This window comes from Salvia hispanica, chromosome 1 (genome assembly GCF_029641045.1).
Source record: "Salvia hispanica isolate PSC_SH4W2 chromosome 1, Shi_PSC_v1, whole genome shotgun sequence".
NCBI classification, from domain to species: Eukaryota; Viridiplantae; Streptophyta; class Magnoliopsida; order Lamiales; family Lamiaceae; genus Salvia; species Salvia hispanica.
Genome location: NC_142692.1, coordinates 22,702,861 through 22,716,362, shown reverse-complemented (window position 1 = coordinate 22,716,362; position 13,502 = coordinate 22,702,861). Strand labels below are relative to the sequence as shown.

Genomic DNA, 13,502 nt, shown 5'->3' with positions numbered 1-13,502 from the left:
AGGGTGAATCCTCAAAGGCTAGTAAAGAGAAACGTAAGTTTCAAGGGAATAACAGTAAGGATGGGAATAAGAAGCCTAATATGACTTGCTGGAAGTGTGGCAAATCCGGGCACTTCAAGAAGGATTGTAAGTCTGGAAAGGGTGGAGGAAATGGGAAAAACGAGGCTGGTTCAAGTGGATCCAAGGATCCTGAAAAGCAATCAGGTTCGTTTTCTGTACCTAATAATCATTCTGTTGAGAACTATTATGCATCAATAATCTCTGAAGCATTTTATGTGCAGGATGATGATCTGTCATGGTGGATTGATTCGGGTGCAACATGTCATGTATGCAAGGATCGTCAATGGTTCAAGGATTTTAAACCAATTGAAGATGGATCGTCTTTGAAGATGGGCAACGTTGCAACTGAACCAATCAAAGGAATATGATCTGTTAGCCTAGTATTTACTTCTGGAAATTCCTTAGTATTAGAAAATGTTGTATATGTACCTGGTATTCGTAAGAATCTAGTTTCTGGCATTGTATTGAATAATTGTGGTTATAAACAAGTGTTAGAAAGTGACAAATACATTCTGTCAAGGCATGGTACTTTTATTGGATTTGGTTATCTATGTGGCATGTTTAGGTTGAATCTAGATGTCTCTTTTGTTAGTAATTATGTTTGCATGACTTCTACTAGTATTAGTAATCATGTTAGTAAATCAGAATTGTGGCATGCTAGACTTGGACATGTACATTATAAGAGATTGAAAGATATGTCGAAAATGAGTTTAATACCAGCATTTGAGTTGAACAATGAAAAGTGTAAAACTTGCATGTTAACTAAAATAATTAGACAACCTTTCAATAAGAATGTCAATAAAGTTACTAAGGTATTAGAACTTATACATAGTGATTTGTGTGATTTTCATTCGACTCCATCACTTGGTAATAAAAAGTATGTAGTTACTTTTATTGATGATGCTACTAGATTTTGTCATGTCTATCTATGCCATTCAAAAGATGAAGCTCTTGATAAATTTAAAATCTTTAGAGAAAATGTAGAGCTTCATCATGGTGTGAAGATTAAAACTCTTCGCACTGATAGGGGAGGTGAGTATTATGATCCAGCGTATTTTGAATCTGGTATAGTACATCAAACGACTGCTCCATATACACCACAACAAAATGGTGTAGCTGAAAGAAAGAATATAACGTTGAAAGAAATGATTAATTCAATGGTGTGTTATTCTGGTCTAAGTGAAGGATTTTGGGGTGAGGCTATGTTAACAGCCTGTTATTTGTTGAATAGAGTTCCTAATAAAAGGAACAAGATAACCCCTTATGAACTTTGGCATAAGAAACCACCAAAATTGAGTTATCTCAGAGTTTGGGGTTGTCGAGCAGTGGTAAGACTAACTGACCCTAAAATGAAAACCATAGGTCAAAGAGGTATAGATTGTGTGTTTCTTGGCTATTCAGAAAATTCTGTTTGCTATAGGTTCTATGCCATAGAACCCAATGACTATGTATCTGTGCACTCTATTATTGAGTCAAGGGATGCTGATTTTGGCAATAAGGATAGATTCACGTCTATACCTAAACCTAGAGACATGATTGCAAGGTCTAGTAACTCTGGTGTAACTGAAAAAGTGATTGATACACCTCCTGATGCTAGGAGAAGTGGTAGAGCAAGAAAAACTAAGTCTTTTGGAAATGATTTCCAATTGTACTTACTTGAAGGATCAAGAAATGAAATTAATTTTCAATATCAATATTGTTTTACTATTGGTGATGATCCAAGGACCTACAAAGAAGCTATGGCTTCAAGGGATTCTGCCTTTTGGAAAGAGGCAATCCAAGATGAGATGGATTCTATAATCCAAAATGGTACTTGGAAACTGATTGATTTACCACCAGGTTGTATAGCCTTGAATAGTAAATGGATCTTCAAAACGAAGATGAAGGTGGATGGAAGCATAGACAAATATAAAGTCAGATTGGTTATCCAAGGCTTTAGACAAAAGGAATGAATTGACTATTTTGACACCTATGCTCCCGTTGCTAGGATTTCCACAATTAGATTATTGTTAGCACTTGCTGCTATATATAATCTTATAATTCACCAAATGGATGTCAAGACTGTCTTCTTGAATGGTGAATTGAATGAAGAGATTTATATCAAACAACCAAAAGGTTTTGTCATGCCTGGTAATGAACATAAGGTTTGTAAGTTGGTAAAATATCTTTATGGACTAAAGCAAGCCCCCAAGCAATGGCATCAGAAGTTTGATGACGTGGTGTTGTCGAATGATTTTGTATTAAACCAAGCAGAAAAGTGTGTATATAGCAAGTTTGATGCTACCGGTAAAGGGGTTATCATTTGCCTATATGTGGATGACATGTTGATCTTTGGTACTGACCAAGATCAAGTTGATAAAACAAAGGAATTTTTGTCATCTAAGTTTGAGATGAAAGACATGGGGAAGGCTGATGTGATTCTTGGAATTAAGATCACACATGGAGAATAAGGAATTTTCATTTCTCAATCACATTATATTGAGAAGGTGTTGGAAAAATTTAACTTCGAAGATTGTTCTTCAGTTAAGACTCCTTTTGATCTTAGTGCAAAACTCGTGCCAAATAAAGGAGTTGTTGTAAATCAGCTTGAATATTCAAAGGCTATTGGATCACTAATGTATGTTATGATTAGTACTAGACCCGATATAGCCTTTGCTGTTGTAAAATTGAGTCGATATACTCATAATCCAAATTTAATCCATTGGCAAGCAATGAATTGAGTATTTAAATACTTAAAAGGAACCATGGATTATAGGTTGACATATTCTGGATTTCCTTCTGTTCTTGAAGGATATTCGGATGCAAGTTGGATTACCAATATGGAAGATCATTCTTCCACAAGTGGTTGGGTATTCCGTCTTGGAGGTGGTGCTATATGTTGGGCATCAAAGAAACAAATTTGTATCACGAATTCAACAATGGAATCGAAGTTTGTGGCATTAGCAGCAACTGGTAAAGAGGCTGAATGGCTAAGAAATCTAATATATGAAATTCCATTGTGGCCTAAACCGATATCACTTATATCTATCAGATGTGATAGTGCAACTACCTTGGCTAAGGCATATAGTCAAGTGTATAATGGAAAGTCAAGACACTTAGGTGTTAGACATAGCATGATTCGTGAACTTATTATGGATGGTGTGATATCTGTGGAGTTTGTGAGAACTCATGATAACTTAGCCGATCATTTAACCAAATGGTTAAGTAGAGATCTTGTACACAAATCGGCTATAGGGATGGGATTAAAGTCCACTACAAGTCTCTGATATTAAGATACCCAATTCCCATTTAGTATGACACTAGATGCAGAATTCAATGTGGAAGACTTAATATTTGGAGATTGGAACACATTTGAAAATCGTCCCAAGGTATGTGTTCGGACCTACAAGTTAAGAAGGTTGAATGCATATATTCTTAATAGTTCTTTTGGAAAATTGCAAATGTAGGTGCAAGAATAAAGGAGCTACCTATATAAGCATGAAGTTTAGCCGCATCAAGAAACTGGGACTTGGTTTCGACGTGTTTATGAAGGATAAGGACATAGGCTAGTAAAATATAGTGTCAAGATAGAACATATTCGTATGTAAACTTTTGTGTACATTATCTTCGTGTATTCAATGTGAGTTCCCAGGGTTCAATCCCTAGAGACACCCGGGGTATTCGAATGTTTGGAATGTGTAATGTACTAAGGTGGAATTCATCGTTACGATATTTCATTTATGCAAAAGTTTGAATGTTTGAGATGACTTGTTTTAGTTAATCAAGGATTGCACTAAAATAGGGGAGGATTGTTGGATTTTTTAGTGTAATTGGATTAACTTGATTGATCATTATTATTATAATGATACATCATTTAAGTATGGAGGTGCGGAGTGCACGCTTATTTGAATTCATTATTATGTTAACAGATGAACGGGGGTCCGGGGGCAGCGCCCCCGGGTAGCAGGGTCCAAGGGGCAGAGCCCCTGGGGAATTTTTTTATTCCAACGAAATTGCTTTATAAGAAATTCATCCGAAAATGTAATTTCTTAAAATCAAAGGACTAATTTGCAATTTCGAAAACTTTGAAAATCAGTTAAATTCGGTTAGGAATTTAACAGATGCAACTTTTCGAAATTAACAAATGCAACCCTTCATCTTGATTAAGAACTGATCAACTCTTGGTTCGTTTTCAATCTCGAATATACATATGATATTTCTGATTTATTTGAATTTTATCCGATCAAATAGTTTGGTAAAACCACCGAAATTGATTTGATCTGAAAGTGATTTATCACGACTTTCAGATAAATTATCCGTTCTGTTTTCTGTTATGTATATTGAATCTCCCTAACAGGTTCTAGAGATAGAGGAAATAGATTGCTCCTCCTTCCACCATTTACCAAAATTGCTGGAAATTTGAATTTTTATTGGGGGCTTTTTGGTCATTTCATGCATTATACCATAACAGAGAATGGCCAAAAATTACAAACACTCATTTCCGTGGACTAGTTTGCATTTCTCCACATAGAAGTTACTCAAATCCCTACATACACAAATGTCCACATTTCTCAACTAATAAAGCGTTAAATTAACAGACTTGTGGTTTCTTTCTATCACAAAAGCTTGTTCATGTTACTGATCCATTTTTCTCTTGTTTTCACAAGAGAATTAAGATATCATATTCATGCAGCATTGCCATTTCAATGTTGAAGTCGTCATTCTTGTGGGGGAGTGGTCTCCCCAAACCATCGCGGTGGATCGAAACCAGATCCTCCTATCATATTCATTTATTTCATTTAAATGAGATATTTTGCACAAAAATAAAAGTGGAAGAAGAAGAAGAAGATACCAAGCGGATTGCAGCGGCAGAGACGCCAAGCAGTCAATATAGTCCCCTTCCCAACTCCATACTTTTTGTAAGCAATCATCGAGTATTCACTACACGTTGGGACATAACGGCAACTATTTGGCATCAACGGCGAAATTTCCCCTGTTATTTTAGAAATAAAAATAAAAAAGTATTAGTATCAACAGAATGTTATCCGGCAGAGAATTCATCCAAAAAAAAAAAACTCACTCTTGTAGAACTTTAACATCGACAGAGCTGCTTTGACGCCTATATCTTTAACTTCTTCCTCTGAAAATTGACAAACACACAAGTTCACAAAATCTGAGAGATAGTGCAGTGACAATTGGTAAATGGTTAGTTAACATTGTACCCTCCACACCGCTCCGAGAAGAATCTTCTCCTGAACCGCTGAAAGCGCGTACACAGCGCCGTCCTTTCAGGCCCTAACAAAAATGAGACACAAAAATCATACAACGATTCGACGAGATACAAATGAAATGAGAGGGGGGGAGGGAGCAATTACGTCGGTGAAAGATGAAGAGTTGCGCTGAAACTGCAACGGGAGTTGATTGAATTTGAAGTTAGGGGTTTTTGAAGATTGGGGATTTTGGCAGTTTATATGGTTAGGAGAGAATAGCAGCGCCATTTTAATGGAAAGCAAATAACAAATGGCAAGTGTTATATGAAACTGAATAAGGCCTGGGCACTCAACTTTGGGCTTTGTTTTATGGGCCTACAATACTTTTTTTAGATAATAAAGAATCTGCATAATTTCTTAACCCCTGATTTCAGTTTCAATGGGAGACGACGATGTGGGTTCATCTGCTGCCTCCCCAGCCCCCTTCCTGGACAAACGCCAGCAATGCCAGGACATTATCCAGAAAAATATCAAAAAAAGTACTAGTAATTTTCTATTTTATTATTGCGTTTGGTTAGGGTTTTCATAGATTTCATTTCGCAGATTCCAAGGTGAAATTTCTAATCGAGAATTTGGAGAAATCTGGCTGCCGTATCGGACGCCATTTCATAAGGGCCGTCAATTGCGATCAACCTGCTGCTGGCGGATTCGCGAGGGCATATGGAGTATGCCTTTTTTGCTTATCCCCTGAATTCACAAATCATTTTCATGCTTTTACTGATCAATAGCATTGTCATTAGATTGAAATATGCAGTAATTACTTGCATATGGAAGACGAGGTGGTACAAGCGATGATTCACGAGCTCATTCACGCATACGACGACTGTCGTGTTGCCAATCTCAGATGGAGCGACAGTAATCATCAAGCTTGCAGTGAGGTTATAATAATCTATGCTGTATTTTTTTATTGCTTTTCTCTTTTTTAGATTTATATGACTGTTGGGGGTTGTTTCTGTTATGCCTACTTGTTGAGAGATTTCAGAAAAAAAAAATTTAATCCGTTCACCTTTCAAATTTTGAAATTAAATTTGGATTTTAGTCCCAATCTAGTGAATTCTGCAATGGTCTTCTCAGGTCTTCAATTTTTTGATTCCGGAAATTTTCTATGGGGAAATAAGGATTGTAGAATACAGATAAACTTGAAGCAAAGTTTTTGAAGTGATAAGAAGCAATGGCAGGAGAAACTACATGGATTTCAGAGGGGAAGCGTGAAACGAAAAAGAAGAAAGAAAAATATAGCTGAGAGTGTTATTTTGTGATGATAATTTTCTTCCTAAATCTAAATTGTGGGCCAGCCCATTGATATTCTGGTTTATGTGAGCTCATTTATTCTCCAGTCTTTATTTGATTCATTATTTTTGAAGTTCAATTTTTTGCATAAAAATCTGAACTTGAATTTGAAAATGCAAGCTTGAATCTTCAATTGAGGGAGTGGCATTTTGGGTGTGGTGGGATTTTCGGATATTGTTGAGTTCTGGTGTTTTACTTAGAGTTGCAAGGAGGTATCTTAATTTTGATTTTCAGATACTGTTGAATCTCCACAGATCTTCAATTTCTTATCTCTTCAAAAAACTTGCTTCACATTTCTCTGTATTTTAATCCCTCCCTTGCAGAATTCTCTCTATTATTTTTCCAGAATTTGGGTCCAAATTTGAGTTCGGCAATTTGGTCAATTGATACATGTTGAGAGTGAAATAAATAGAACAAAAAGAGAGAGAGAGAAAAGGGGATAAAAAAGAAGCAAAAATCCCTTATTCTGAAAAAATTTGCTTGCCTCCATCTTATATTTTGAAAGGTTAGCGAAATTAATCCCAATTTCTGAAAGGTCAGCGAATTTAATCCCTTTTTTTTTTAAATCTCTTGCTGTTTGTTGGAGCAGATTAGAGCTAATCATCTCAGCGGCGATTGCCATTATGTGAGAGAGATTCTTCGTGGTCATCTACAGCTGGATAATCTAAAGCTAAAGGGTCATGAACCTGTGAGTTTCCTCTCTCTGTCTCCAGTATACTATAGTACTATACTACCAGTTGAGGAGTGGATGGATGGCTTTATCTATCTCTACCTCCTTCCTTAATTGTCTTACTCATTTTCTGGTGCAACTGCAAATGAAACTACATCCTATTTTTCCTTTGATTATAAATACTATTTGTCTTGAGTTGATGCCATAGGTATGTGTGAAGCGGAGATCAGTGCAATCAGTGGCTGCAAACCATTCACCGGCCAAAGCAAAAATAGCCGTGGAAGCCGTTTGGGATACTTGTTATAATGATACAGCCCCCTTCGACAGAGTTCCTTGACTACACCTAACACATTCTTGCTTGATGATTTCTCACTTCTCTTGGCCGGGAACTAGACTTATGTTTTGTTACTTGAGCATCGTTCTTGATCCGAATTGTTGAATGGTCACTGAAGCTGTGACATCTATATGCAGAAGTTGCACTGTGTCTGTAATCTGTATACCCTGATTCTGTATTCTTGAACTATCATTAATGGTCATGTCCATTTTTGCAGCTCTGTTTCTTTGCATTTCGAAATTAGTGAAAAAGGATTACAAGGTTATACTCCCTCTGTCCCACATAATTTTGCTCACTTTGACCCGGCACGGGTTTTAAGAAATTTAATGGAAAGTGAGTTGAAAAAGTTGGTGGGATGTGGGTCCTACTTTTAAAGTATTAGTTTTATAATAAAATGTGAGTAGGAATGAGTTAGTGGAATATGAGGTCCACTACCAAAAATGGTAAAAGTGAAGTGTGTAAAATTATATGGGACGGCCCAACATGGAATATTGGGTAAAATTATGTGGGACGGAGGGAGTATATGTTTTTTATAACGTGTGTGTATTTCCTGTCCTCGAATGATACTTAATAGCCAAAATGTTCAACCATTTTTTTTATGTTGGTACAAAAAGTTCTAATAATTGTTTTACAGTACAAAACTTTTCATCCTTATTTCATGTTACGTAAGTCACGTATGTAAAGAGTTAACCACGTTCAAACACATATGACAAAATGTATTAAATTGAATATTTTTTTTATAATTTATATAAACTTGAAACATTTTGTATTTATATGGAACAAAGTTTAAATATTTTGTAGTATATGAAATGTTTAATTATCTTCGGCAATTTCTGTTGTATTTACAAGGCTGAGAAGATGAGATGCAGTTTGGTAGTCAAAAGCAGAATAGTTCACAGGCTTTGACTAATGGGCTTACAAAACCTCAAAAATGAAACAAAAAAAAAATGTGCATCATAAAAATTGTTTCTGTAGTTTTGGCTGATTTCAATGGGAGACGAAGATGTGGATTCAACTTCAACACCATCACCTGCAGACTCCCGAGCCCCCATCCGGGGCTACGGAATGACGGTCCAGAAATGCCAGGCTATTATCCAGAAAAGTATCAAAAAAGGTGAGTAAAGTTTGTATTTAATTTGAATTAGAATTTTGATAGGGTTTTGATAATTGTTGATGTTGCAGACCCGAGGGTCAAATTTGTAATGGAGAGTTTGGAGAAATGTGGTTGCAGCATCGGAAGCAAATTCATAAGGGCCGTGACTTGCGGTCGGCCAGCTTCTGGTGGATTCGAGAGGGGCGATGGAGTATGGCCTTTTTACTTACTTGATCTCAGAAATCGCTTTTATAGTCTACTCATCAATAGCATTGTCTCTAGATTATTATATGCAGTAATTTCTTAAATTTTAAAGACGAGGTGGTACAAACGGTGATTCACGAGCTCATTCACGCATATGATGACTGTCGTGCTGCTAATATCGATTGGTCTAACAGCGCTCATCAAGCTTGCAGTGAGGTTACACACATTTTTTTCATAGCTTCTCTCTTTATTACTAGTATTATTCTTACTTGTATGCTGTTTGTTGGAGTAGATTCGAGCTAATCATCTCACTGGCAATTGCCATTATGTGAGAGAGATTCTTCGTGGTCATCTAAAGCTGAATGATCTAAGGATAAAGGGTCATGAGCCTGTGAGTTTCCTTGTTTCTCTTCTAATCATAAATTACTGAAATATACTACTATGTCTTATTGACTTGATTCCATAGGTATGTGTGAAGCGGAGAGCAATGCAATCAGTGGCTGCACACCATTCACCAGCCGCAGCAAAGAGAGCCGTGGAAGGCGTTTGGGATACTTGCTATAACGATACAGCGCCCTTCGACAGAGTTCCATGACTACTCCACCTCTCACGTTCGCTTCTCTTAGTCGGGAATTAGACTTATGTTTTGTTACTTGAGCATTTCGGTTTTCGAATTGTTGAATTCTCATTGAAGCTGTGACTTCATTAAGCAAAACTTTCCCTGGGTTTTGTATTCTTGAACAATTATTAATCTTCATGCCCATTTCTGCAGCTCTGAATGATGATTTTTAATGTTTGTAGCAGTGGATAGTTAAGATTTACTACATTATTTCCTTTGACTATATAGTACTATAATGAGGATATTAGACAAATAAATTGCGAACAACTCTTTTGTATAGATTGAGAAATTATATGATGTTTACATATGTTAATACTTTAATATTTTCATACACTGTGTATGGTGTGCCAAGCCAGCCACACCTAAACGGAGTAATAATTTTTAAAGGAGATAGAAAGGCAAGTTTAAAGAAAAATATATACCTCTAAAGCAACTTATATTAATAGAAAACAAAATCCCCCAGTTTTTTTATAATGACAGCGACATCGACTACGAAATCGAAAAGACTAGATTACAAGTATTTTCACTAATCATGGCAACACTATCAAGACACCGTTTTAACACAGTCATTAATCATATACTAATCCATCACTAATCTTGATTCTTGACTATGATGACTTATAGCTAGTTTGTTACTTCTTCAATCTGCCAATTACATCACTTTCACAATCTCTTTAAAATTATTTGAATCAACAGCTCAATTTCGTAACAAACTCAATTCCAACTTGCTAGATGGGACTAGCAAGTAACAACCATCCGTTGCAATTCAATCACGTGGCAAACACATAACACAAATAGAATCATTGCAAATAATCATAAACTTTATATTAACACCAAAACATTTACAAGGCTTGATTGAAATGGACATGTGACATAAATGCAAGAAAAGAAGATCACATGAAACATGGGATCTCCCTTGCAATGAAAATGACAATAGAAACCTAATTAAGCAGTCACAGATGTCTCAACTGTAACAACCCCTGAGCCAGTGTAGCTCACATTGCCAATCTTATCAGCTTCCCACAGCTCAGGTATGGCTTCCCTCAGATTATGGATGCTTTCCAGCGCGTAATCTGCTCCTTTCACTCTCTGTGATTTCCCAACCTGCATTCAATATTATGTGTAAATCTTTGTTTTTAAAGGGACACAGATATGTTTGCAAGAATATTTCTTTACCAGTACAGTGTCGAGCCCTACGCATTTTCCAGATTGGATGTTTCGGACACTGTCCTCGAAGAATAACTGCACGGATAAGATGAAGATTGATGAGTATTGATTAGCCTAATGCTTTGGAGTGTGAGTGAGTGGTGACTCACTGTTCTGTGAGGATCTATGCTGGCGATTTTAAGGGCCTTTTCGATGGCAGATTCTGATGGTTTACAGACGATTGGTGTTTTAGGCAAGCCAGATGCCTCTGCATCAGGCTGAGAAAAATATCCAATGATGTCGAAAACCCCAGAGCTTCCATTCACTGCAGCAGAGGATTGCGTTGATCCTATGAACTCGGTGTCATCCTCATCATCTGATGCAGTGCTTTTGTGAGTAGGGTTCAGAGTCTCGAAGCAGATTATCCCTTCAAAGCAGTCTTCCAAACCTAGCCGGTTCAGAGCTTTGATCGCGTGCACCTTATCAGCATTTGTGAAGATCTGTTCGTGCAATGAAATTTTTTTTAGTGAACCATCAAATTGCTCGTGAGCTAGCTAGAAGTCGACAAAGAAGGTTGAACGCACTCACCACTTTGCGGATGGGCAAGCTAGACAGGAGGCTTTTCAACACAGGATCCGGTTTCAAGTTTTCGTAAGGCAATCTACCATGGACAAAGCTGCGAGAATGAAAGTTTTGAACGTTTAATAACATAAAACCATGAAAGGAGAAAAAACAACATAGTTCCAGCAAGATGTCCTGTTCCACTTACCTATGGTACTCGTCATAGTCAAAATCATAGCCTATTGCCTGCAAAGGAAGACACGTGATCAGATAAGCTCTCGAATGTAACCAAGTCCAAATCCACAACGAAATGGAGCAGGATGGCTTACCCTAAGACCTGCCATTGTTGTGCCATAGTTTTTGTAGAGTAGATTGCACAAGTCCGGGATTTTGCTCTCGTCTATACCCAACTTTTCAACCATATAAGCTGAATGAAGTTACATATTCAGAAAACATCAGACACCAACAAAAAATTTCACCAACATTAACAACAATATGCAGCAGAGAAAAACAAGTTTTACCTTGAATGTTCTTGAGGACTGATGCTGCTAGACCAGTACTTAAAGGGTAAAGGGTGTCATCAAGATCTGAGACAAGTCACACAAAATCACAAATGTTACAAACTTTTATCATATTTTCCCTCAAAATTGTGTCTTTTGAAACTTACCAAAGAGAAGGCAATCATACTTTGGCACCTGGACTTGACTGTATTCCATCTTAATCTACAGCAAATTGAGAAAAAAACCAAAATATGTGAGCATTGTGTGCTAGGATAACATAGCTCCACCAAAATTGAATTGAAATCAACTTCAGTTTAATATTCAATATGCATCTTTTCATGGCTAGGGAAACAAGGGAAGTTTCCTAATGTTATTGATTACCACAACTTGAAAGAAAAAGGAAAAGTTCATGAATCAAGACTTTATTTGAATGATATCAAGCCACTCTTTTTTATGAGATGGTTAGGATGGTTTGGTTTTGTGTATAATTATGAAAAACTTTTTGGATGCGTAATTTACATGAATCTTGCCATTTGTAATACCGAAACCCCCAAGAAACAATATGAACCACAAAAAACAAGGCCAAAAGTTGAGTGCAAGCAAACACCACTTGAATAATTTCACAGAACATAAAAACCCCACCAAAAAAAGATAAACTTTTCTCTCCATTAAACTAAGAAGATCATTATAAAACACCACTTTCCATCATTCAAATTATGAAGAGCACCAAAAGCTCCCATAATTTTTTTAAAAAAAAAAAATTAACCTGAATCAAAGTTTCACATTAGCCCTCATTTGTGCATTTTATTTATTGATCATAACAATTTGAACCCATAAATTGGCAGAGCTTCGGAATACATTAAATGCATGGAAAATGAAAAAAAATGGCAAAATCCCAAGAAAGGAAGTTTACCAGAAGGATGGAAATAGAATCGAATATAGCAACAGAGAGCACAATATGAAGATCGGCAATCCTCTATTGCAATGTAGAAAATGGATTATTGGTATTAAAGCAGAGGAGAAGAGAGGAGAGGGGGAAGAGAATTCATGCCATACGCTGCCTTAAATAGACAAACAACCCGTGTGCAAACCACCCACCCCCCTTTTTTTTAATTTTTGATTAATTATTGTAAAGATTAATTGGCCTAAACTATGGTTTAAGTAATTGATTAGTGTACTTTCTAGATGCTGCTTGTCCGAAATTTTCGATCTCGCCATTGCATACAAACCAGATATTTTATAAATTAGATATATTATAAATTATAGAGGAATAAGTAGTTGTTGCTACATATAATAGGGTGCAATGCCAGCATATTCCTTTTTAGAAATGCTGATTTTCATTTTGTATATAAAGGATTTTGGAGTTGGATATTTAATGATAGATTAGATGTGAAAGAACAATACAAGAGGTTTAAGACGCTGATTTGTTAGGCCAACTCTTCCATGTATTTCTTATCCATATGCATTAGAGGATTGCTTTGTTCTTTATCCCATAAAAATAAATTATTTCATTTCTTTCTAATTGTGTGGAGTGTTAATTACTTGTCGAGAATAATGAGGTACAGGTACATAATAGAAATTAGAGGTTAGAAAATAGATTTTTTTTATTATTCAGAAAAAAACTAGTATAACATTTTTGGAGAATGTATTTCGATCGGATGTTAAGTTTTGAAGTACTATTAGTTACTTGTTTTTTTATAATGCATTTACGGAAAATGAAAACAATGCCATACATCAAACTTTATATTTGGTGCCTTGATGGTATTATTTTTTTGG

The 13,502-nt window shown here is 36.2% G+C and overlaps 4 protein-coding genes across 6 annotated transcripts; 2 read left to right on the top strand and 2 right to left on the bottom strand.

Annotated features, from left to right (window-relative positions):
• Nucleotides 1–4,437: 4,437 nt before the first annotated feature.
• Nucleotides 4,438–5,561, bottom strand: LOC125217754 (membrane protein insertion efficiency factor). Its single transcript, XM_048119280.2, has 5 exons — nucleotides 5,415–5,561; nucleotides 5,262–5,334; nucleotides 5,120–5,179; nucleotides 4,892–5,032; nucleotides 4,438–4,816 (listed from the first exon to the last, which is right to left on the bottom strand). The coding sequence occupies exons 1-5, from the start codon at nucleotides 5,535–5,537 to the stop codon at nucleotides 4,758–4,760; spliced, it is 456 nt and encodes a 151-aa protein (XP_047975237.1). The 5' UTR covers nucleotides 5,538–5,561; the 3' UTR covers nucleotides 4,438–4,757.
• Nucleotides 5,562–5,640: 79 nt separating this feature from the next.
• LOC125217752 (mitochondrial inner membrane protease ATP23-like) lies at nucleotides 5,641–7,819 on the top strand. 2 transcript variants are annotated; one of them, XM_048119277.2, is made up of 5 exons: nucleotides 5,641–5,788; nucleotides 5,853–5,974; nucleotides 6,050–6,187; nucleotides 7,189–7,287; nucleotides 7,478–7,819. In XM_048119277.2, exons 1-5 carry the CDS (start codon nucleotides 5,689–5,691, stop codon nucleotides 7,604–7,606), a joined length of 588 nt encoding a protein of 195 aa, XP_047975234.1. In that variant the 5' UTR covers nucleotides 5,641–5,688; the 3' UTR covers nucleotides 7,607–7,819. The 2 variants fall into 2 exon arrangements, with proteins under 2 accessions (XP_047975234.1, XP_047975236.1); XM_048119279.2 differs by having other exon boundaries at nucleotides 7,466–7,593.
• Nucleotides 7,820–8,425: 606 nt separating this feature from the next.
• LOC125185207 (mitochondrial inner membrane protease ATP23-like) lies at nucleotides 8,426–9,679 on the top strand. Its single transcript, XM_048081707.2, has 5 exons — nucleotides 8,426–8,717; nucleotides 8,786–8,907; nucleotides 8,979–9,116; nucleotides 9,193–9,291; nucleotides 9,367–9,679. Exons 1-5 carry the CDS (start codon nucleotides 8,594–8,596, stop codon nucleotides 9,493–9,495), a joined length of 612 nt encoding a protein of 203 aa, XP_047937664.1. The 5' UTR covers nucleotides 8,426–8,593; the 3' UTR covers nucleotides 9,496–9,679.
• Nucleotides 9,680–10,319: 640 nt separating this feature from the next.
• Nucleotides 10,320–12,794, bottom strand: LOC125218656 (suppressor of disruption of TFIIS-like). Of its 2 annotated transcripts, none has more exons than XM_048120373.1 (9): nucleotides 12,640–12,794; nucleotides 11,894–11,948; nucleotides 11,748–11,813; nucleotides 11,556–11,653; nucleotides 11,435–11,472; nucleotides 11,254–11,341; nucleotides 10,836–11,165; nucleotides 10,696–10,761; nucleotides 10,320–10,623 (listed from the first exon to the last, which is right to left on the bottom strand). In XM_048120373.1, exons 2-9 carry the CDS (start codon nucleotides 11,940–11,942, stop codon nucleotides 10,465–10,467), a joined length of 894 nt encoding a protein of 297 aa, XP_047976330.1. In that variant the 5' UTR covers nucleotides 11,943–11,948; nucleotides 12,640–12,794; the 3' UTR covers nucleotides 10,320–10,464. The 2 variants fall into 2 exon arrangements, with proteins under 2 accessions (XP_047976330.1, XP_047976329.1); XM_048120372.2 differs by lacking the exon at nucleotides 12,640–12,794 and adding an exon at nucleotides 12,108–12,373.
• Between the last annotated feature and the right edge of the window lie 708 nt (nucleotides 12,795–13,502).